Here is a 25,723-nt window from a genome sequence, read left to right as displayed (position 1 = left end):
CTACTAACAGGAACATTATACTTATCTAGACTATTAAAAGGTCACTGTGTGATATTTAACAAGATCCCAATCAGCTAAAATTTAAAATTGCAAATAGAAACACATGTAAAGGTTCCCGAGCCTTTAAATGGTCTCTCAGTCTAGTTAAATTAAAGAAATGAAGGTAATTTTTCACAGTATTTGAATTTTTCCAGCTTCACAAAACTGTTATTAGCAGCATTTCTGTTGCTGGTAATCTAGTAACGGTTAAACAAATAAATAAAAATCCTTTAAAATGACACTAGAAGAGGCACAAGCCTGATAGAGGACTTAAATGTACTAACTTGGGTCAGACCCAAACACAGAAGAGCTGAAGCTGGGTGGTAAATGTCACACGCAGGTAGTTCTAATAACACCTGAGCTCCATGGCGTTTGAGACTGATGCATCAGTGTTACAGCGGGACTAAAGACATGATCAGGAACAGGTTACAGCTGGATGATCTAGGAAAGGTAGAAGATCAGGACGTCTGAGCGGTGAACAGGTGAGCGGACCTTCAGGACGTCCCGCTGTCACGCTAAGAAGGGCACGGCTGCTGATCCACACCTGCAGCCGTAGACTATTCATCACATCTTCCTCGTTCTTCACGGGCCGTGATGCTCTTGGATGAAAACATCTACCTCTTTAGCTCCTGATCAGTTGATGACAGCTTCAACACACCGTGCTGCTCAACGCACGCATTTCCTTATCAGTAACAGAAACAACGTTTTGATAAAAGAAGACGGTAATTAATTAGTTTGCTCGTTACTGAAAGAAATATTTTTTTTAGTAACACGGTTATTTTAAACAGCGTTATTCCCATCACTGCTCTGTTGTGTCAACAGCATTCAGTGACTGAGACACTGAGGGTCTCCGCCCACCTGGCCAATCATCATCCTGTTTGTAAGTGCGTTACCGACACCTCTCTCTCCCTGGCTGCAGCTGAAGTGTGGCGGTCAGAAAGCCTCACGCTGCTGCTCAACGTTCGTCAAGCACATAGTAACGCACAACCTTCCGTCCCCAGTCACGGTAACGGTGTTGCCACAGTGGGAAAAGTAATTAATTAGATTATTCCATTACCCAAAAAAAAGAACGCCGTTAGTAACGCCGTTATACTTAAACGGTGTTATTCCCATGACTGCTCATGTCATGGTTCTGTTGTGCTAGAGACATACTGCCATACATTTTACAATAATGTTCTGTAGTTTGATATGAAAAAAGACTTTTCTTATTGAAAGTGAAAACACCCACAGAACTGCAGGAGGTCACCTCCCATGCTGACCTCTTAGCTCCTTATATTCCCTGGAAACCACAAAAGGCAAAATCTAGTTTTTCTTCAAATGAGATGAAAATATCCTGACACTGATACAAATACTCCCTCTTCCTGTTCCTCCTGCTTCTTGCAGTTTTCTCCTGATCACAAGGCTGTTCAAATGAGAAAAAAGAAGGTCTTGCATGGAAAGTGAAACTGGGTTAATACCAGTAAGCTGTGTTCACCAGAGAGCACAGCTATGCATACAAAACCTCAAAAAGGATGGGGTGTGTGGAGAGAGAGAGAGAGAGAGAGAGAGAGAGAAGACTATGCATAAGTCTTCTAGGCTGACATCTGGGCCAGCGTGATGCTTTTTTTGAAGACTCCTCCTCCACCAGTTCATTCACCATTAAAACAATAGTTTTACACGTATAACGGGGGGGGGGGGGGGGGGGGGGAAGAAATAGGGCAATGATTGGGATAAGAGAAGGTAAGCCAGAGACAGTGGAGGTTGTATAACTTTATCAGGGACTAAAGTGTGTCTTACATGAATGTTAGAACAACCTCATTGCATGAGAAGTAGAATGCTATTTCTGTATGTGTCTTAAAAAATACATCACGGAGCTAAATTAGTGAATTGCCCTTGACAGAAAAGACGAGTTGGGTTTGTCAGTTTTGCCAGAGGGGCAGCATGAAGAGAGGCAAGTGATGGAGAAGGGCAATAACCCTATTTTTCAGCTTATCTCAAGTCATATGACATGAGTCAGATCCTCATTCCTCCACTCCCTTTCTCCACTCCTTCCATCCATAGCGTAGGACTCATTAGCTAGGGATGACTCAGATGATTGCTTTTTTGTTGAGAAGTATGAGAAAAGGAGTGTGCAGGAATCAGTGGGGAGGATGAATGAAAATTAGAGAGATGATTGGATGATAAAAAAAAGCCTTGGGTAGTATTGATGAAAGTCTTACTGACAACCGACGGCCTGTAATATATTTCCTGTTACCTGATCTGCGGAGGACGACCTTTTCCACAGCACAGCGCCGAGCCTTTTTATGAATGTGAAAGGTTGCTGTTTGCTAATACAGCTAAAGTTAATGAAACATTTCTTGTGTTTTACTTTGTCTGCAACAAGTATGGTAAGAACATCTTCGGAGCACCAATAGAGAAATCAAATAAAAAAGAGAAAAAAAATTGAGAGATATATTTTTTTCTTTCTAGGAATTACTTTAGTGGTATATCATATTTGGAAAGAAGTAAATCATATGGTTTTACAGTGGGCTTGCTTTGCTGTTGACAGCTGGTGAGTCAGCTTTCACTCATTCTTATGTACATCGTTTCTATTGTTTTTTTTTATTAGTCTGTTTTAACATAGGCAAGAACTACTCCAATAAGTTAAAACTGATCGCTTTTAAATACAGATATAGTCACGGAACACTCAGCCATCCCCGTGGGTATCTTCCCTGAGATGCTTCTGCCAGAATCCACATTGCCAGCAGAGACATGAGAGTGCTAAACACCAGTCGCTTTTTTCTAGGGCCAAATGTCTTTTGTTGTCCCTGACATAAAATGGTGTTTTTCCTTTTGGGATTGTCATAGTTTGTGTTAAAGTTGAATTGGTAGCAGCCGGCTGCTTCTCCTCCTCTGATATTACTGAGCAGCAAACCTCTCACACCAGGGGTGTTCAGTCACATAATCTGCAAGCCCATCATGAGGTAAATGCAGCAGTGCAGTGGTTCGGTGGAACTGGATGGTCCAATTGTTGCTTTCAGTTAAGCTAGCTGGTTTTCCAGACTTGCTATTGTAGCTTTGTAGCCTTTTGGACCGAAAGCAATTATTGGACCATCCGGTTGTTGGTCTTGTCAGAACAGCAGTAGCTCAGGAGGTAGAGCGGGTTGTCCAGTAATCGGAAGGTTGCATGAATGATCCTGGCTCCGACCAGTGAATGCTGCTGTTGTGTCCTTGGCAAGCCACTTAACCTGCTTTTCCTGCTGGTGGTGGTTTGAAGGATGGGTGGCGCCAGTGTTTAGCAGGCCTCGCCTAGGTTAGTGTGCCCCAGGGCAGCTGTGGCTATATCGTAGCTCATCCCCACCAGTATGTGAATGGGTGAAGTGCCTTGGGGGGTTGTAGAACCCAAAGAAGTTGCTATACAAATACAGGCTATTTTTGCCAAACCCCTGCACTTCCACACTTTCCTGGGTCCTACATAGACTGTGCACTTTTGTATCCTCCGGCTTCGCTCATTTCTGGCTCCGGCAGAAGCGTCTCAGGGAAGATTAGGGGAGGGGTGGGTGTTCCGTGACTGTGCTTGTGTTCAAAATAGCTTTAAGAACTTCACATATGTCTTTATATGCAAACATACAAACTGACCTTGTCCAGAAGCTGATCTGACAGACATTAAGATAATCTTTTACACTTCAAATTACCTCTTGTATTTTCAAGTGATGCATTGGCATGTATCCTTTATGCTCACAATTTTTTTTAATCTTTACACCATGTCTTTCACACCCATATACATCTTCTGTCCATCTCTCATTTAATGCTTGTTTTTTCTGTAATTAGTGAGAATAAAAACCAACACTCCTCATTGTGTTATAGAGTGAGACAGTCTAAGGCTCCTTGCTTTCAGAGTTCTGCCACTTGTGTCCTACGTCCTGAATTCCCATTCCCAAGGGATTAAAACAGTTCAGGACACACTGACTGGTAAAGCCTGGAGGAAAGCTATTGAGAAATAATTGCCAAACTGGGGAAAAGATATGAGGATTCTGGCAGATATCTACTTTTCTGTTTCAAAAAAGGAAATTAAAAAATGCTTGATATATTTTTGCTAGACACTAGTGAAGGAGTAAGTAAAGTAAAGTAAGTAAAAGTTTATTTATATAGCGCCTTTCTCAGGTATAAATCACAAAGCGCTGTACAACATGATAAAGATCAGGGCAAATACCTCTAACCAATAAAAACATCCAAAAAACTATAGCAGTGATAAAATAGTAAATAAAATCATGAGTATAAAAAAAGTGAAGGTGTGAACCCAAACAAAGCCATCTTTTTGAAACATTTAGGGAGGGAACGCCTGGATGAAAAGGTGAGTTTTTAGATGATTTTTAAAGACCTCTACGGTGTTAGAGAGACGGAGATTTGAAGGCAGACTGTTCCAAAGTCTGGGTGCAATAGTCTGAAAGGCCCTGTCCCCTTTGGTTTTCAGTCTGGTTCGAGGAACAGCCAGGAGGTTTTCAAATGTGGATCTAAGGTTCTGAGAGGTGGTGTGTGGGGATAAAAGCTCAGATAGGTAGCTTGGAGCCTGGTTGTTAAGAGCTCTATAGGTCAGGACTAAAACTTTAAACTGTATTCTATATTCTACCGGGAGCCAGTGGAGGGACTGTAAAACTGGAGTCATGTGAGCTCGTCTGCTGGATTTGGTTAGGAGTCTGGCTGCTGCATTTTGGATGGCTTGAAGGCGTGAGAGGGAGGTTTTGCTGAGACCAGTAAAAAGAGCGTTACAGTAGTCTAAGCGTGATGACACAAAGGCATGGATGATTTTTTCTAGATCTGCAGTAGAAACCAGTTTACGGACTTTTGAAATGTTTCTCAGTTGAAAGAAACAAGAGCGGGAGATGGTTTTGACGTGTGAGTCTAAACTTAAAGCTGGATCAAAAATAACTCCTAGGTTTCTAATGTTGGCCTTGGCTGATGGGCAAAAAGAGGCAATTTTTTGCTCGATTTTTGGCTGAAGTTACGGGGGTGCAGCGATCAGGGTCTCTGTCTTGTTAGCATTTAGGACAAGAAAGTTGCTGGACAGCCAGTTACTGATCTGGGTCAGGCAGAGTACAAGGGTGGCCAGCCTGTCCAACTGGTGTGGCATAAAGGACATATAGAGCTGTATATCATCAGCGTAGATGTGGTAGGAGATGTCTGGGAAAGACTGAATGATGACAGCTAGGGGAAGAATATAGAATGCGAATAGTAGAGGCCCTAGAACTGAACATTGTGGGACCCCGCATGTTAGAAAGGCAGTATCTGAAGAGAAGGTTTCGGACTTCACTGTGAATGTTCTGTTGGTGAGATAAGAAGAGAGCCAGTCTAGAGCAGAACCTGAAATCCCAGCCAGGGCCTTTAACCTGTTTAGTAGAACGTTGTGGTCTACAGTGTCAAAAGCTGCACTGACGTCAAGCAGGACCACGACAGAGCATTTCCCTGCATCAGCAGCCATCAGGAGGTCATTATGCACCCTTACTAGAGCAGTCTCAGTTGAGTGCTGCTTCAGAAAGCCAGATTGGAAGGGGTCAGAGATCTTTGATTTGGAAAACCAGGATCTGAGTTGGGTTTCAACAACCTTCTCAAGTACTTTGCTGATGAAATGTAGCTTAGAAATGGGCCTAAAGTTACTGGTGGAGCTGGCGTCAAGGTTGGGTTTCTTTAAGAGAGGAGTCACTACTGCATTTTTAAAGTAAGATGGAACACAGCCTTGGCTCAGTGAGCTGTTGATCATAATCAACAGAGATGGAATGTTAGAAGCAAGGGACCCGACTAAAACAGAGGGAGTTAAGATATCTGAAGAGCATGATGAGAGTTTCATCTGACTGATTATTGAGGTTGTCATTTAGTGTAATTGGGGTGAAGGAGGTGAAAGACTCGGAGCACTGAGGGGCCTCCCCTCCTGAGGGGGTGAGGGCTGGTGGAATGCTGGATCTCAGATTCAACACCTTGTTTGCAAAAAAGTGGAGAAAGGTGTTACAGTCATCAAATGAAGATAGCTGAGGCTGCTGCGGAGGAGAAGACACGATGCTGGAGATGGTATCAAACAAAACCTTAGGATTATTCTTATTTTCACATGTGAGGTTGCTGAAGAAAGAAGACCTGGCATTTTCTACAGCTTCGTTGTATGACTCGAGAAGTTCTTTAAAATATTCGCGATGAACAACCAGACCTGTACTCTTCCACAGTCGTTCCGCTTTTCTATAGGAGCGTCTAAGTTCAAGAATCTGGTTGTTCAGCCAGGGTGAACTGGAGGCACTGGAACTGTGGCTGGTTTTGTAAGGGGCGACCTGATCTAGAATTCTGAGGCAGTGATCATTAAATGAGTTGGTACGGAGCTCTACGTCATCAGAGGAAGGAGGTACAAAGTCAAAGAGGGAGGAGAAATTTAAAATGGTAGAACTGTTGATAATACGTCTTTGCTTAGCAGAGACTAGTAAAAGAGATTCTGAATTTAGGTTAATGTGAAAAGAAACTGACTTATGGTCACTGAACACAACATCATGTATCTGCAGCTTATCAACAAGAAGTCCATAGGAAAAGACCAGATCCAGGGTGTGGCCTGCTCTGTGAGTGGGACCAGACACGTGTTGAGAGAAGTTAAAATAATTCATCATGTTTAGGAACTCCCTGGTAGAGCTGTTAGATAGATCCTCAGCATGGATGTTGAAATCTCCAACACTGATTATCCTGTCTAGTTTAATAGTTGAAGATAGGAGATCCTAAAAGTCAGACAGGAAGGATGAAGTAGATCCAGGTGGGCGATAGACCAGAATTCCATAAACTGGTTGAACTCGACCAATTTCAATCATGATCATCTCGAATGAGCTGTAGGAGTTTGAGGATATAATTTGGCACGAAAAGTGTTTCTTAAATATAACAGCTATTCCTCCACCGCAGCCTGTGGTCCGTGGAGCAGAGAAGAAAGAGCAGTCTTGAGGACAGAGCTCACGGAGATGAGTGACGTCATTTTCGCGCTGCCACGACTCAGAAATCCACAAAAAGTGTAATTTTTTGGTCCGGAACAGATCGTTGAGGATGTGAGACTTGTTGGCGATGGAGCACGCGTTAATCAACATAATTTTCACGGAGGAATCTGGCGGCGTGTGTGCCGCGGGCTCGATAATGGCGGGCGGCTGGCGGGCTAAGCTACGTAGCGACTCCACGCTATGACCGCGGTGGTTCTTTGTCTCCCACGCCTTCAGGTAGCATCCCGCATCAGGGGCTCCATTTAGCAGCGAGATCAGCCCAACTCCGTTAAGTTTCTATTGGATCCGCCACAACACAGCCGCGGAGCAGCGATCGGGAAGTGCTTCGCCTCTCAGGATCTTTCACAGCTGAACGAAGAAGCCGGCTCTCTTCCCCCGTTTCCTCTTCCATGGCCTCCTGGGCAGCGGCAGGCCGACAGGTAACAGAGGGCCGAGACCTGGGTTAACGCCAGGTTCCAGAGGCGGTGGGAAAGCGGGTCTAGTATCGGAGTTCTGAAGGTTGATCATCGCGGACCTGATCGACAACAGTAAGTCTCGATCATATGTTAGCAGGGACTCCGCACCAGATAGACAAAAAACAATAAAAAACAACAAATAACCAAAACAGATCAGGAGCCTAGCAGACGCACAGCCACTCATGGGCGCCATCTTGCTACTACTAGGAGAATATGTTTGATTCATAAAAACAAAATAGAAATAATAAAAAAAAATTCTGATAGCAAATTATATGCTAAATTATCTGCAAAAAATATCCAAATAATATTTTGCCCTTAAAATTTTGAATCTTGGGCTCTTGTCTCGAGAGGAGCCATTTGAGGTAGCTCAGGCATCTAGTTATGATGCCTTCTGGACCCTCCTTCGTGAGGTTATCCGGGCACGCCCAACCGGGAGAAGACCTAAAGAAAGACTCAGGATACGCTGGAAGGACAATGTCTCTTGGCTGGCCAGGGAAAGCCTTAGGATTCCCCCGGAGGAGCTGACCCAAGTGGCTGGGCAAAGGGAAGTCTGGACCTCCTTGCTTAGGCTGCTGCCCTCGCGACCCGACCTCAGATAAGTGGCTGAAAATGGATGGATGGATGGCTCTTGTCCAAAGCTCTCTCACATCTACATCTTACATGGGTTCCGCATTTATTTTGTTATTTTTTTCAAGAAAGTCTTTTTTTTAAATAAGATTAAAATCCTACATTTAGATCTCTTTTTCACCAAATCCAAAGCTCTTTTTGTTTTTCAGCTTTAGTCATCTAAGTTTCATTTAATCACTGCAGTATTTCCTGAAAAAGAAATAACTTTTCTGAAGCAGTGCATTTTTGCCAAAGACACATCTTTTTCCCCTCACAGTACCACTTCTTTGATTGTTCTCTTCTTCTAGTATATGACAAGAGATCATTTTAGCACCGGCATCAGAGCTGGTCACCTCCTTGAAACAATTTCTCAGTCTTGCACTGATCTTAACCTCCCTCTTGTCTTACACACAGAGGAGCCATTCCTCTTGAGACACATTAACTTTCCCGCAGCCCGAGGGGGCATTTTTCAGTTGGGAGTTGACATTAACTGTTGTTGCTGGGGCTGATTGTTTACACCACAGGCCATACATTATGAATTTTCTCACTTCTACCAACATCAATCTGCCACTCCTTCAAACAGTATGAGGAGTGGTAAGAGCCAGTTTTAAGTGAATATGTGTGCAGTTGAGTTTGCATGTAGAACGTGAAGATGAACACTTTAGAACATTAAAATGAATGAAAATTGCTTCAAATTTGATGCCAGGAAAACAAAAAAGAGTAAAAGAGCAGTAAAAGTGGTCATGTTGAAGATAGATTGATTATCTGTCAGGGTGAGAGGCTTTACCTGTCCCACTATGCGCACTACGTTCACACTGGAAGACAATCCTTGAATGAATGAGCGTGCAGCCACGAATGTGCGCGTGACTTGTACCGCCATTTTATGTGGTGCATCCCCAAAGGGTCGCAGAGTTTCCATTTGCTTGGATACACACTCCAGATAGTCTTCACCTGTAATTGGCAAACACATTTTATTATGAGGAGAATGCTGGAATGCAAAACCGCCCCCAGTAACTAGGTGGCAGCAGCGCTCAACCTAATCACCAAGCTGCCATTTTTAACCCAGCAGAAGAAGCAGCTTATTAACGCATAGGAACATGGAGGTGAGAGAGGAAGCGGATGGCTGTTGGCAGAAAAAGACGACCAAAATAATGATGTTCCTGGAAAATTACTGCGAAACACTGATTTAAGATAAAATATTCAAACAACTTTTGCTTAGAAGAAAAAAACTGTTATTTTAATTTAGACACTTCCAATGTTCCCTTTTGCAAATGTGTTTTCCTGTGTGAACGTACCTATTGAACTCTGCTTGTTTGTTTGGTAAAATATTCTCTCCAGAAGCTTGGTCCAGAAATCACTCAGCACCTCCTCCAGATTGGCGCTGTTGCCTCCATAGTAGCCCATCAAGTCCTTGTACAGGTCAGAGAAAACCTGGGAGTTTTCGGAGTATAAAGAACCCCAAGTTGATGTAAAAGTATCTTTAAGGTTCGATATGGAGCGGTTCAACAACTCGCGCACAAAGCCTGAAAAACAAAGAATATTAAAGCTTAATTATCTAGTTTCTATGGTAAGTATGGTAATGTGAAAAATATATTGTTTTGTATATTGACTAATAAAGTCATCACATTATAGCGTGATATCGCTCTAATTTCATTTTGTGTGGGCGGCAGCTCTATGTTGCCTTAAAATGTAGATAGTTTAATAAAACCTTGTATAAAATGTTTTATGAACAATAAGGTCCTCTTCACAAAACATCTGATAAGAATATAAACATAGAACTTTCTGAGTGTGTGTGTGTGTGTTCTCTGCTTAAAAATACCTGAAAATACTGTTTCCTATCTTTGCAAGACTACCCAAATGTCAAAGAAATGCAGAAAACAAGAGGATGGGACCCCTGCAGGGGACATTCATCACACAGCTGGCTAGGTACTCTGCAAAGATTACTTCATGTAAAAAAAAAAAAAAGAAATAAAAAAAACTGCAATATATTTTGTATTTCTTAACTAAATTTGAATTAAAATAGGAGAAAATCAAGTCAAGTTTCACAGAAGAACTATCACACCCACGGACAGGAAAACCTAAAGACACATTCAGCAACTCCGTTTCAGAACATGTTAATATGCTAAGCTCATACGGGCCCATCTGTGTACCATCCTCTAAGAACTGGCCTTGCTGGGTAGTATTTTCCTCCTTTGATTTCCACCTCATTAATAAACAGTAGCCAGCTTGCTTCACAGCTGCTGCTGTTAGCTACTTTCCTCTGGCATTTCACCAGTTTCCAAGGTAAAACATCCAGGCTCTTCCCATGATTTAGTTCACTCTCATCTTTAAAGCTTCCACCATCTCTCCTACTTTATGCTCTCTAGAGGAGCGATGAGAGCACACAAAAATCACATATTCACATGTAGTAAAAGATAAATATGAACTTTAAATTAAAATTGGTCATCAGTTCCATCTTAACCAAATGCCTTGAATCATCATAGAAAACATATTGATCACATCCTTCCATTGTTTAAGTAAAGACTGGCTACTCACACTGAAGGATAGATTATTAATTGATCAAAGCTGAACTAGAAGTGGGATCTCTCATCACTTGGAAACAACTGAAAAAAACTATCAAAATGCCAATACTATTATTGGCAAACCAGGAATTAATGGACAGTTGTGATTTGCTTTCAATTACCAACAACTCGAAATTACAGTGAAATGTATATGTGAGATGAGTCCGTTGTGGCATTTTACTTCCTTTAATGAGGCGTTGAGAACCAGAACAGCAAGACAGCTAAATCTACTACATGTAATGCCAGAAAACTATTACCATAATAAGTGTAGAAAGTGCTCCCTATTGTAAAACACTCAAGAGTGCTAACACCAGATTTGACAATGCATTTGTCTACTTAAGAATTTGCTGTGTATGATGTGTTCTATAATGTCAGAATCGTCTGGCGCTGTTCTGTAACAGTCATGAAACTCAAGGAACGGGAGTGAGACAGTGACTTTGTGTTTAGAAAAATAGACCGCAGTACCCAAGTTTGACCACAGGATTCCATTCTTACTTCTTTCTTGCATGTTGCACCATGAAGAGGAAAAACATTTATTCACTGTGACAAGGTATAAGAGAAATGCACACACACACACACACACACACACACACACACACACACACACACACACACACACACACACACACACACACACACACACACACACGTGACAACAACAACAACAAAAACAAAAATAAGCTAAGTGAGGATGTGTGCTATAATGACTGTTCCTGTGATGAGTCGGGAGTTAATGATTTCATTTGTAATCATGCTGAGCTTCACATCCAGGCCACCTTGACATGTCAGTCATATTAAGCAAATGAGTCAAAATGTTTATGTGTTTAACCAATTTTAAGTTAAACTCTCCTTTACGATCATACAAACCTTTGTCTCTACTTAATAAATTATAAAAGTCCCACTCACCTTTCAGAGCCAGAACACTCCAAAGCCCTTTACACTACAATGTATCATTCATCCACCCACACACACACATTTACACGCTGAGGCTGATGAGCTACAGTGTAGCTACAGTTGCCCTGGGGCGCACTGACAGGGACGAGCCTGCCGAGTGCAGACACTACCAGGCCTTCCAACCACCAGCAGCAGGCAAGCAGGGTTAAGTGTCTAGCTCAAGGACACGACAGCAGAACACATTCTCTGGTCTGAGTCGGGATCGAACCTGCGACCCTCCGATTGCTAGACAACCTGCTCTACCTACTGCTGCCCCTCCAGAGCCACTGCTCAGTTAGATTCTGCAGGTTTGCCCAATGACAAATAAATGATCACTCTACAACGTCAATAGTAGGTTTAGTTGAACAGTTAACAATGGGAAAGAAAAGCCAGAAAACTGAACTTTTTTCATTTTCATGAATTCAATAAATATTGGATCGCTTTGCAAATGTGCTTTAGTACTTAGTGGCAAACCCTTTACTGAGATTAGATGTGTATTATAGTTTGCACGAGTTTTGCACACATCTAGAGGAAAATGTGTCCTACTTCTCTTTTCAGATCCTCTCCAAGTCATTGATGTTGCTTGGCTGACGTTTGCCAACTCAAACTTTTATCTCGCTCCACAGCTATTCTAAGGGATTAAGGACTGGAGACTGATTAGGCCACTCCAAGACCTTATTTTGCTTCCCTTTGTGCAAAAGCATGTTTTGGATACTTGTCATACCAGATTTCCCACCCATGACCCATTTTCAATACCCTGGCTGAAGAAAGGAGGTTCTCACCTAAGGCCTAGTCCACACGTAGCCGGGGTTTTTTGAAAACAAATATCCACCCTTCCAAAAACTTGCATCCACACCACCGCGTTTTAAAAACAAACTCTGTCCACACGTACCCGGATAAATACGATATTATGGACATGCCAGACCTGTAGGCGGCAGTACTTCCCCCGTTCTTAACCTTGTCCTTCGTCTGTGGTCTTCCGCAAGGAGCAGTAATTCCGCTTGCAAAACAAACAAGCAAAAAGCGCTTGGACAATTGATAAAGCGAGCGCAGCTCTGAGGGCATCCGTGCTGTCGGCTAGTGTAAACACAGGTCGCACACGTGATGTCAGCATTTTTCTGTCGTGGAAAGTGACGTTGCGGACCTTAAAACTCCGGTTTTGTCTGTCCAAACGCAGACACCCAAAACGGAGAAAACGCAGATCTTCACTTTGGCCGGAGTTTTTGAAAAGATCCGTTTTCGTGTGAAAAAACTCCGTTTTCGTGTGGATGACAGGCCAAAACGTAGAAAAATATCTACGTTTTGGCAGATCCCCGGCTACGTGTGGACAGGGCCTAAGATTTGACACTACATGGCCCCATTGATCCTCCTTTTCATGTCGTGCGATTCTCCTGTCCATTTGATAGAAATCATCCCAAAAGCATAGTTGCCCCGTCCTTGTTTATTAGTAGGGACAATGTTCTTAGGAGTCATTGGCAGCATCCCTCCTCCTCCAAACACAGCGAGTTTAGATGATGCCAAAGAGCTGGATTATGGTCTCATCTGACCACAGGACATTCATCCAGTCCTCACGTGAATCATTTAGATGTTCAGTGGCAAACTTCAAATGGGCTTGTTCATGTACTTTCTTGAGCACAGGAACCTTGAAGGCATAATGAGTTACGAACTGATTTCTCGGTGATGCTGCATGACCTAATCTGCAACACAGGACCTCAGGGACATGCTAGGGGTGTAGGGATGTCAAAGATCACTGATTTAGGTTGGTGTTTTTCCATTAAAGCCCTAAAAACCAGAATTAGAATCTTGAAATGATCTCTGCAGTTTAGTAGCAGCCAGTGAAGCTGGAAGAGTAGCTGGGTTACTTGGGAGTACTCGGGGGGCTTTGTCAGGAGCCTGTCACAGTCATTCTGACCTATCTATAATCAATCCAATGATGCTTTTCTCAGACAATTGAAGAGTGAGATTAAGTAGACTAAATCCCTTTTTACAAGACACACCATGCCGGCAAATTGGCGAAATAGTACTGCAACAGTGTGTCTTGTAAATGTGCCATGCCGGCATGGCGTTGCACAAGTTTTGCTGCATTTGTTCCGCCTCGCTTGGTAGTGATATTGCGGTAATGGTCTGTCTTATGAACAGCTATTGCACCATGGTAGGAAAACAGGGAGGTGTCATGATGATGCTCCGACTGGCACATTTATTAACCATGAAAGTAAATATGGGCAATAAGTTTGGCTTTTGGAACAAAATTAGCTGAGATGGCAAACTGGAGCGCTGCAGCGCTCAGTGAGCGTCTCTCTGTTAGAGCTGAAGCTCACATCATCAGAGACTGCACAGGGACTGATGGGGACAGAAACCTTTAGAAGCTGCTTGTTAAAAAACGTAACAATCGCGGCTTTAATCACAATAAAAAGCAAGTTATGTTCAAGATAAACGGAAGTCCGCCACATCGCAGAGACTGCCCCCATACCCTCCTAATCTTTTATAAAAACGACACGATTGCTCCATCACCACCACGGTCTGACCACTTATAAACGACCTAAAGCTCCCTGATGCCGCCACGGTGTTGCGCCAAAATTGACGGCACTGTTCTGTAAAAGCAGCTTAAGTGGGAAGAGATGCAGACATGGATTACAAATGTCAGCTCAGAATGCTAATTCTGAAAACTGACGTGCGTACAGGGGGATTCGGGGTAAAAGCTGAGCGTAGTTTACACCAAGATTCCTGACAGAGGGTTTGGTATAGGAAGCAAGGCAGGGAGCACAGATGAGCACTTAGTGTTAGATAATCAACCTAAAGGATTTTGAATTTATGAAAACATTGTAAAAGTTAACAAAATAAAAAAATATATATAAAAAAAAGGCCCAAATGTTATGGCCAAGATATCTTTCACAAATCTATTTCACATATGAAGAAAGAAGACGGAATAATGTATTCATAATACCAGGCATCTTAAAGGGTAAGGGTTAGGATCAGGTTAGGTTAACGTTAGGAAAACAATGTGTCTGCTAAATGAATCCTCTCATAGTGCAACCTACAGCTCTATGTTAGTTCACCAAACTAATAAAGCTCCAAACCATCAACATTCAACATAACTGAGCTAGTAAGGATACTAGTTGAAGATAACAAAGGGTAAAATAGCCATGCTGAATTTCAAAAAGAAAGCAAATTGTATTTCCCTCTTACATAACAGTTCAGTTACAGAAAATATTTACTTGTATATAAAATGTATTGTTATTATTTTTATTTTTTGCAAGGGTAATGGAAAGGTGAATGCAATAGAAACCAAATGCTGCAGCCCTGAAACCAATAAATGCACAAATGGTTATCTGGTAGCCATTAGACTTGCTCATGAGTCAAACTAGACATTTGTGTAACACACACACACACACACACACACACACACACACACACACACACACAGTGACCTAAGAGCTCGCCAAGACAATTAGTGACATTTTATTTCTTGTTAAGCCATTTATTGCCTTTTTTTTTAAACAGTGACAGTTTTTTGTTTCACTTCCTTTTTGTTCCTTTTCAAACCTTCTCTGGTTGGCTTAATGCACAGTTTAAAGCTGTTTTCATCATCTATCCATCTGGTTCTGTTTTTCATCTCTTTCTTTCCTATTTTCTTGTTTCCCAGAAACTAATATCGTTTTTCTCCTTCTCCGTCACACGATCAACTACAAATCTATTCTCTCTCTCTGAGCGTACTTCTCTATTTTACTCGTCTGCGTTTGTCATACTTTAATTATTCCAAGGTGCCATCTCTACTATAGTAAAAGGTGTATTTGACATAATTAGGCCAGTGTACTCCATGTCTATGGAGCTAGGATTGGGACAATATTCAGCGTAACTTGTACCAAGTTTTGTAACTTCGAACGTGTTTCATCACATGTAACTTTGGATTCGTAACTTGTAACTTTGGATTCGTAACTTGTAACTTTAGTTTTCTAACTTGTAATTCTCAATTTGTACTTGTATTTCTTGTTTTGTAACAGGAAATTTTCATTTTGTTCATGGATTTTTTATTTTGTAAAATCAAACTTTTATTTTGTATGTTTACTACTCATTTTGTAACATCATTCATTCAGAAACATGAAACTTTCGTTTTGTAACTAGCAGACTTCCAAATTGAAAAAAATCAAGGTACAAGTTTGAAATCAAAACTCTCAAAACACACATTTCATTCTACAGGTACAAACCTCAAATCTACAGTGTTACAGATCAGAGAATCAGAGAATCAGAGAACCAGAATCAGAGAATCTGAATTCTGATTCTCTGATTCTGATTCTCTGATAACCTTTGGAAGCAATACTAGCACAAGGGCTCTTATTCCTCTGTGAAGATTAGGAAGATGGAAAACCCTCCACTGTGGCTGAATTAAAACAATTCTGCAATCGAGGGTGGGTGGGACACAATTCCTTCAATGGGACATGAGACATATTACCAGTTTCAACAAATGGTTGATGGTACTGTTAAGGGTGTTACAGCTGATAGGTACCGGCCAGGGGTGTGACCAAGTCACTGCTTTGCAAGTCACAAGTCTTTCCAATCAAGTCCAAGTCAAACACAACAAAGTCCAAGTCAAATTCAAAGTCCTTAACTTTGAATTTTCAAATCATAATCAAGCCATCTGTCCAACTTCAATTTAATGACAATGATAATATATATAAATAATAAATTCCAGAAATAAAGCTTCTTAAAGCTTAATTTATTTAATCAAACAAACAAGCACAAAGTGCCACTGGAATAGATTATAAACAAAGTGCTGCTGCTTTTAGCAGTATAAAATCAAACCTAGAATGAAAAATTATTCACGATTTTTGTCCATGCCGTGCCACTTCTGTGCTAAAATATCAAATATGCTCAAGCCATCATCAAGTCAACAGATGCAAGTTGATTCGAGTTGCAAGTAATTGGCGTTCAGGTCCGAGTCAAATCATAAGTCTTCATAGATTTTATCAAGTCAAGTCAGAAGCCATTAAAATAATGACTTGAGTCTGACTCGAGTCCAAGTCATGTGACTAAAGTCCACACCTCTGGTACCGTCAGGCCAAGCAGAATTTGGCTCACGTGGTCATGGAGGCAAAAGCCCGGCATGGGAGGAGTTTGGTGAGATCTTAGATCAAAATATGGTCCACCATCCACCAGCTCAGGAGGAGAAAGTGGTACACTAACAACACTGTTAATAGTGGGGACAGTGTGCTACTGACCTCGACTTAGGACATAGTGGATTTCTGGGTGGAGTACTTGAAGATCTCCTGAATCCCATCAGCATGTCTTCCAGTGAGGAAAGGAAGTCTGTGGACTTTGGGTCAGGTTCTCTAATTTCCAGAGCTGAGGTCATTGAGGTCGTCAAAATATACCTCGGGGGCAAGCACCCAGGGGTGGATGAGGTCCACCCAGAGATCCAGGCTCTAGATGTTGTAGGGCTGGGTTGTTGACGTGACTCTGCAATGTTGCATGGACATCAGAGGGACTTCCACTGCAATGACTATATTGGTCATCCTATATAGAAAGAGGGACTGCAGGGTGTGTTACAACTACAGGGGATCACACTCCTGAGATTCCCGGGTAAAGTCTGTTCAGGAGTTCTGGAGAGGAGGTTCTGTCTGATAAACCTCAGATTCGTGTCCTGGACGCCACCCTGATGAGATTTCCCAGGCTTGTCGAACTGAGAGGAGTCCTAAAGGAAGACTCGGGACACACTGGAGGGACTACCGTAAATCCTCTAATATTAGCCTGCATTTAATTAACTGCCGGGTATCACATTTTGGCCGGTGTCGGAGTCGGCGGAGGTGAATAATGGCCGGGTGGAATGTGGTAACAAGCAAGTACGGGGGGCGGTTGTGTCATCCGTCTCACTTTTGATTTGCCAGTGATAGACCGCGAGGGTAACTTTAACCGTGCGGAGACGAAGAGGAGGCGAAAATTTGATATCAAGTTCAAAGAGAACATGCTGATTATGCTGCAGAACACTCTGGGGAGCAATAGGGGTTGTATGAAGTAATCACTAGTCGACTTCACTATAGTGACTTTTTATGCCTGTCATCGACTACTCGCTGTCACGTGATAATGACCGGCAAGATGCAGTCCTCGGAAAAGACAGCAGCCTGCTGTCAGCAGGTGACGAGTTCCTGCGTGTCGGGAGGCAACGCGCTGTGCCAGAGCATCGGTACTGACACCCGCCGTAAAACGGACATTTAACAAAATTGTGACGTTTACCCTCTTGCAATTTAACCTTCCCCTCACCCCCATCCTAACCTTAACCAGCTTGCGCATGCAAAGCTCTGATTGTTGACGCGCTCCAGACATCTGCGTCCTGAGCACGGCCACAGTAACATTATCAAATCAGGTGTCAAAACCTCAAAAACTAATTTAACACGCGATCGTTCATGTTGGCTCATTTCCTTTTATGTTTTCTGTCTTTTATTCTTTTATTTGTGCCTGATGCGTTTCACTGCTGTGGATCGGGCGCATCACCTGTTTTGTCCTCCGTGACGCACCTAACTGATGTGGCCGGCGTGCACTCCGCTGTTTTTGCAGTCGGAAGATCTTTGAGAACTGCAGTTCAAAGGTAACTCATAAGGTGAATATATATGAACCCAGGTAGCAGTTTTTCTTTAGGATTGAGAGGAGATGCAGGAATATGATAAACAGGCAGGACAGAAAAATAGTCAAATAAAAACAAGTTAGTTTTTGTACCTGGTAGCAACAAACAGACACCATTGAAGGTAATCAGAAGTGAGGAACAGAAAATGAAATAATTATTTTAATGGTTAGAGCAGCAGGAACTCCGAGAGGCTGCAGGCACATCAGTGAGTTTGTGACCGCTGCGCAGGGGGAGAGAGCTGAAGCAGAAACTACCGTTGTTAAAAGAAATGTGTTTAACTTTGAAAATGTGGGTGCAATTTTAATTGTCAAAAACTCCAGCGAGCCATTAGTTCATTTTGCTCAAATAGAAATTGAGGCCTGCCTCTAATTCTGGTCGTCCTTCCAATAAAGGCCTGGAGTTTGATGAGCGTGAGTCAAATACAGGCCCAGGCCTGTATTGGAGGATTTACGGTATATCTGTATTTCTCAGCTGGCAAGGGAACGCCTTGGGATACCCTCGGAGAAGCTGGCCCAAGTGGCTGGAGAGAGAGAAGTCTGGCCTCTCTGCTTAATGTGCTTAATCTGCTGACCCTGCGACCTGACCCCAGATAAGCAGATGATAATGGATGGATGGATGGATGGATGGATGGATGTTACAAGAAATCTTGGGGGGTTATTAGTCTTTGACGTGGGTCCAGGTTGGATTTGATTGTTTTTTTGTTTTTTCACTTTTTTTCCTGTAGTAAATAAAATCCTCATTTGAAAACTGCATTTGGCATTTCCTTAATTTTCTTCATTATTATGATTTTTTTTCTAACTGTTCAATGATCTGAAACATTTAAGAGTGATGCAAATGCAAAAAGAAGAAAACTGTCAGGAGAAACTTATTTACTGATGACTTGTATCTCCATGGTGAATGAATGGGCCACAGTTTAAAACTGTGGTTCGTAGCGTGATGTCATCAAGGACAGGAGGCTTCCAGCAGGAAAGCTTAGTTGAACCACATGGTCACAAACTGTTTACATTTGTACTATTTGAAAACAACACGAGTATCTTAATTTGTATAATTATTTTGAAACGTATATTTAACACATATAACATCACAAGAAAACAATTATTCATGCTGTATCCTTTGCATTTCGGGGCTCAATGCGACTACAAACCTTTGCATAATTGTTTAATGGGCCTTTGTAAGCCTGGGCATGGTGACTTGCAGATGAACTGTTAGTTTTGATAAAGCGCTAAAAGCTATTTTTAGCACACTGACGGCCTGTCCAACTACGTATCAGGACACGGATATGCAGATACAGACAGTCAAATGCCAGATTCAGTGTGCTCCTTTCTATTGATTTCATTGTAGAGAGAGTAAACCGTCACATTATGTGAAAATCATACTTTTAAATAATACAGAGGTGGTACAAGAGAAAATGTCAAAACACACAAAGTGTACACAATCCAGATGTCACTGATGACAACATTAGTCCAAGGTCTACCTGTCAGCTTCAGAGCTTATACACCTGGCTGCCATCTAAACAAAGCTCCCTCTGGTACCATCATTCCCCGTGTCCTCCGTGACATTTTCCCCTCTCACTTTCCATTTCGTATTATTTTCATTCTACATCACTGGCCATGCCTACCATCTGCCCATTTAGCTTTTAACATAATCCATTCTTGTTCACATTGTCTTCTCCCTTTACCAAACATTAAAGTTTTCCAAAACATTAGATGCATTGTCTTTGTTTATTTAAAAAATAAATAAATGTGTTTGCATGATTTGCATGCTCATGTATAGACACAGTGTACAAATTCTTGGGACTAAAGCCAGCTGTATTCCAGTATGCTAGTCCTCTAATCTGTGGCTTCATCGCTGCTTCTTCCAAAGTTCCTAGACTCAAAAAAATGCCAAGCCTGACTGGGCTGGAACAGTAACACCCTGCACTTAGCCACATGGTGCTAGTTAGCCCACACCCTGCTAAACACAGCCAGCTGTGCAGGGACTGGAAAAATGGTACAATGTCACTGCATGGTCATGTGGTCAGAAGAATGAAAAATCTTTTCAAAAAATGGTTGAGAAAAAGGAAAACCACAAGTTTTTTTTTCTGCTTTGTATATAACAAATTTGATCTTAGACACTTTTTCAACAGCTGTAGCCTGAAATATATGAACCTCACTTATTTTTTTCTACTTTTAAACAGCTAACAACAGGATGTCTTTAGCAGGAAAGACTGCCTCCTGCCAAATTGCTATTTGTATGGTAGCAAATGTGACATCTCATGGTCCATTTAACTCTAGTCTGTTGCTCAGCTTTCCTCAAAGATGCAGCTCACAGCAGATGGTTTTTAGACCTCAAGGTCTCCATAAGCCTTCACTTCTCCCACTGTCGGCTCTGCTTTTCCCATCAGATGCTTTCTAAGTTAAATTAGGGAAACATGGGAAGAATAAAAAAAAAAAGAAAAAAGGAAGTGAACTCAACATTTCAAAAATGAATTGGTCATTTTCATAACAAAAATGTTAGCATCCTATTTTACATTAAAGCCATACCAGAGGATCTTTTTCTTCTGGGTGGCTGAACCATTGGTTCTGCACAACTGTCAATCATTCTGGTGAAGCTGTTCATGAAAGGCCGTCGTTGTAGGTGCTCATTCCTGGGCTAGTTTTCTCTTTCTCTTTGAGTGTAAACAGAATGTGTTATGTTTAAAAGAGCAATATGCCTTTATCCATTAATTCTACCTTGCTATTGTCATCTGGTTCTTTTGCAAATGGCTGAGAGTCCCAGGAGAAAAAGTGTCTTTGAAGTCACTTATTATCAAAGATGGAGTGCAGTGCACTGAAAGTGAAGATTGGACTCCCACAGATGCCTCTGTCGCCGGTTTTTTGTTCGACAGGTAAGCTAACGTACGGCATGCTTTTTTGGAGGAAGTAATTTCAGATTACTGCTAGAAGAAGTTATCTACGAATATATTCTAACTTTCCAGGGAAGAATTGTTTGATTCTGATAGGAGAATAAACCTAGTGGTTATCAGCAGAGACGTTAATCCCCATGGAATTACTTTATTAATCCCACGGGAGGAAAATCATATCTCCGGAAGCATAAACAAATCACAAAATGAATAAGGTACGGAGGTAGACAGACAGTAGTAGAAAAATACGGGTTGAAGCAGAAATAAGTCAAATAAAATACAAAAACTTTGAATAAAAAAAGAACTGCAACTAAATAAACATAAATCTGACATTGTTAATAAAACACAAATCTTCTTTTCTGGCGTGAGCGTGTGCTGCAAGGCCGGCAGCTACTCGTAAACAAAGTGTGCACAAGGATAACTGGGCGTTCTCTCTCGTGCATTTTTTCACAACGTGGAGAGGGTGGTTCTTTCTTGAAATTCAGAAACATCCTCCGTTATACCGTTAACACCACCACATCTCATTGAAAGAGTTTGCGATGCATTACCGTAAACAAAATTTGACCCCAAACAAAGACAAACTACTACTACTTCTCCTTTTATTCAACTTAGGGCATGCAAAAAATATAAATAAATAAAATATTTGAGCATTCCATGACCATTTTCTTCACTCTGGCCATTTATCAATAATTACATGTGCTAGTAGGTTCTTGTGTACTTTGCAAGTACAGCAGGAAGTGTGTTCTACCAAGTATGGAGGATTAGGACAGCATTTATAACAGAACCATACTCCGTTGTGTTAAGACAAGGGTTAAAAAAACCTGAAATAAAAATAAAAGTCTACTTAGACCCCAAAAATAACAAAATAACAATGAATGTTATTTGTATACTACTTGATCCATTTTTGATCAAAACTGACTAGCATTTTTTGCTGTTAAAAGAAAACAGCTATTTAGGGCCATGCTGCTTTTATTTTGATAGTGGGTTAACTAATTAGCTTTCTGAGAGATAAGAAGAGTCTGAAAAAAACAGAAACAAAACACACAGCTAATTTTGCAGGTTACACAAGATGATTTACAATAACATAAAACGTTTTATGTCTTTATTTGTATTTCTGGTATAAAACACTACAGTTAGGAGCTTTCTCCTCTGCCCCTCAAAGTATAATTATTTGTGACACAATGCATTATGGGATACTTTGTAGTTCCAAGTCTGCAGAAGCACAGACATCATATACATAGGCCGTGTTCGACTTGAGCTGCGCCTCGCCTGGAAAACAGAAGAGAGCAGACAGAAGCAGCAGGGGGAGTGGCTGAAAGCCGGCATTTAAGTTGGACAGATTTCCCTACTTGTGTAGCTCGGGGGTGACAATGGCTGAAGATATCGCGCTAGAATTCATACTTGTTTAATTATTTATTTTAATTCTGGTGCCTGTTAGCAGCTGAAACACATCCTCACGTGCTTGTGGATATCATATATTGTATATGAAGTCATGACTGTATTAATAAGTAAAGGTTATCAGCTGTAGGTTTAGTGTGCTCATAGGAAACGTTGACAAAAGAACACAAAATACATTTCTCTTTATGGCCTATATAGTTGTCATCATCAACATAACATGATTTACAGAATACATGTGACCAACTAACATTTCATGTTCTACCACCGGATGTTTGGATCAAAATATGAACCAGTCAGATCTTAGATCAGGTGAGAGCCAGGCGTTTCCCGTCATCCTCTAGAAAGCAACTGCAGCGCCTTGCTCCAAAATCTGCAGCCGCCTTGATCTCACAAGGTTATCGTTGCCTACGTATGCATGACGCCAGAGCAAGTCAGACACAAAGGTAACCGGCATGCACTGCTCGCCGATCACCGGTGATCGAATCTGCGCAGAACTGGCTTATCTCGAACACAGCCATAGACACCCCGTGGACTAGCGCTGCCTACTGGAGCTGCCGCAGTGGCCGGCTGCCAACTTGGATAGGTGTCCATAAGTCCCAGTTAATTTATTTCTACTGAGGAAGGTGTTTACCCAACTGAAAAACATATTTTATTAGGCCCAAGCAGCGAAAGCGCTGCGAAGACCTCTTGTTTTTCTTCCGTTTATTTTTTGATATTCTCGTGCCCTTTTGAACGGCTTTTTGGGGACCTTATCATACCCCAAAACTCACAATATTTTTCAAACTTGTCAGGCCTGGTGAAAATTTTGATATTTTAAAGGTCCCCAAAAAATTGCAAAGAAAATGGCTGAAAAGCACCCACTACAAAGTGAAAAATACCCCTCTCTATAAAGCTTAGTTTATCGTACCGTTATGCAATTTTGTACACTTGTAGTACTCAACAGTCCGCACAGAAAAGTCCCTTGCAAGCATGGTCAATATCAAACAGGAAGTCGGCCATTTTGGGTTGAAATGGCGATTTTTAGCCGTTTTGGCCGTTGTTAGGGTCCGTTTCTGATTGGATTGCTCGATCATTTTTTGCACGATCATCTCAAAAATTGTGTAAAATTGCTCAGAAGGGATGGGCAAACAAAATGAGACAAGGATTCCGAGTTTTTGTATATGTTGAAGGGGCGGGGCCAGGCCTCAAAGTTTGACTACTCGCCATTTTTTTTAAATTGCTACAACTTCATAACTGAATGGAACAGAGTTAAAAAAAATCTCTGTGGTCATTTGTCATCCATCCACAAAGTAAATTGAATGGTCAGATGATGACATCACACAAGCCCCGCCCCCTCAGGACCAAAAAGGTCAAGTTTTACTGTGATAGGTCCCAAATCGCCCCATTTTACTTAATCACCACAAATTTGTAGCTGGTAACTCAAGTTAAGTGGGGGTTGCTTGGCTTCACTTTATGGGAGTTTTCTGCAGAAGGCGGGGCTGTGGCGGAGTGGCGAAGTCAGGGGTACTGCCGTGGCCTTACGTTTGCCTCCCATTTCGTCATTTCTAAAGATATCATCACGAAACTTCTTGATCCTAGTCTGGCCCCCCAAAAAATCTGATGTGAACACCCGGTGGGCGTGGCCTATTTTCTTAAATAGCGCCCCCTAGGACCATTAAAACTGTCAGCCCCAAGCCATGCTTTGACTGAGGATTACGAAATTTGGTACACTAATTTGGTGTCTCAGGACCTACAAAAAAGTCTCTTGGAGCCAAGCACAAAGTCGCACAGGAAGCCGGCCATTTTGGTCCAAGTACGCAATTTTGTGGTTTTCACACACGTTGTTTGGAGAGTGATGCTCCGTTGCCCTTTTCACCAATCGCCTTCAAACTTCTGCTATATACTCTTAAGACATATGGGAACATTTTCAACTGTTGGATTTTTCAAAAGTTGAAAGGTGTGGGCGGGGCTAAGCCTCAAACTTTGACCTGTCGCCACGCCACTCTTTTTTTCACAGCTCCCTATTGGACTCCTTTTACCCAATCACCAGGAATATCTGGCAAATAGCAGTAGACAAGTTGAGGTCACTTGGTATCCAGTACTGGCAGGTTTCGAAAAAAGGTGGGGCTTTGGAAGAACGGCAAAAATCTCCATCACGCCTTGGAAATACTTTTGTCTCTTATTTCTTCAGTTATCATGATATCACTACGAAACTTCTGGTGAGTGATTCTAGTCTGACCTCCAATAGAAGTAGACAGCTGAAGTTTGTGGGCGTGGCCTATTTTATGAAATAGTGCCCCTTAGAGCCATTGAAACTGTCAGCCCCAAGCCATGCTTTGACTGAGGATTATGAAAAACGGTACACTAATGTGGTGTCTTAGGACCTACAAAAAAGTCTCTTGGAGCCAAGCCCAAAGTCGCATAGGAGGTCGGCCATTTTGGTCCAAGTACTCGATTTAGTGGTCTTCGCACACGCTGTTTGGAGAATGATGCCCCGTCGTCCTTTTCACCAATTGCTTTCAAACATCGGCTATATACTCTCAAGGCATAGGGGAAAAAATTCAACTGTCGGATTTTTCAAAAGTTGAAAGGTGTGGGCGTGGCTAAGCCTCAAACTTTGACCTTTCACCATTACATTACTTGACTTAATAACTCCCATGTGCATGATCAGATCTATATCAAACTTAGTCTGTGTGATCACTGACCACATCTCAAGACAATGACAATGTGGACAGCTGACATCACCTAAGCCCTGTCCCCTGACGACAAGAAGTCGATTGTTTTATGGTGAAATGCCCATATTTGTCCCCTCTAATTCAGTCAACATGACACTAAGGTCATGCACTGTCTTCCTGATGCTGTAATGACCATTCAGATCTGATAGCTTTCCAGATAGGGAGGGGCTTTGATGCCATGGCGAATTCTGGCGTGACGCCATGACCTTACGTTTGACTGTAACTTCCTCAAACAGCCTCCGATCTGCCCGAGACTGAACATGGCAATGAACAATCATGCCCTTTAGCCAAAGAGGCACAAACAGTTGGTGAACGTTATATAAAATCACCACAGCGCCCCCTACATACCTTTAAAATTGTAATAACTCCTACAGACAAGGTCGTAACTGCACCAAACTTGCTATGTCACACAAAGGCACCCAACACAATCCTGTGGTAACTGGTTGATATCGCTTTAGCTCCACCCTCTGACACATATTAGGCCCTGAATAACACATGCATGATGCAATTCACACCAAACTGCACACAAGTGACTGTTATCAGCCTACA

At 41.9% G+C, this 25,723-nt stretch overlaps 1 protein-coding gene across 1 annotated transcript in view; it reads right to left on the bottom strand.

The window, feature by feature from the left end:
• Nucleotides 1-25,723, bottom strand: part of gpc1b (glypican 1b) — a 100,789-nt gene that overhangs the window by 9,159 nt on the left and 65,907 nt on the right. The window contains exons 3-4 of the mRNA XM_070541696.1: nucleotides 9,367-9,594; nucleotides 8,859-9,022 (exon numbers count right to left, since the gene is read on the bottom strand). Coding sequence (XP_070397797.1) covers nucleotides 8,859-9,022; nucleotides 9,367-9,594 — 392 coding nt within the window. The remainder of the gene's footprint in view (nucleotides 1-8,858; nucleotides 9,023-9,366; nucleotides 9,595-25,723) is intronic.

Source organism: Nothobranchius furzeri, chromosome 11 (genome assembly GCF_043380555.1).
Source record: "Nothobranchius furzeri strain GRZ-AD chromosome 11, NfurGRZ-RIMD1, whole genome shotgun sequence".
Classification (NCBI taxonomy): domain Eukaryota; kingdom Metazoa; phylum Chordata; class Actinopteri; order Cyprinodontiformes; family Nothobranchiidae; genus Nothobranchius; species Nothobranchius furzeri.
This window is presented reverse-complemented; position numbering and strand designations above follow the sequence as displayed.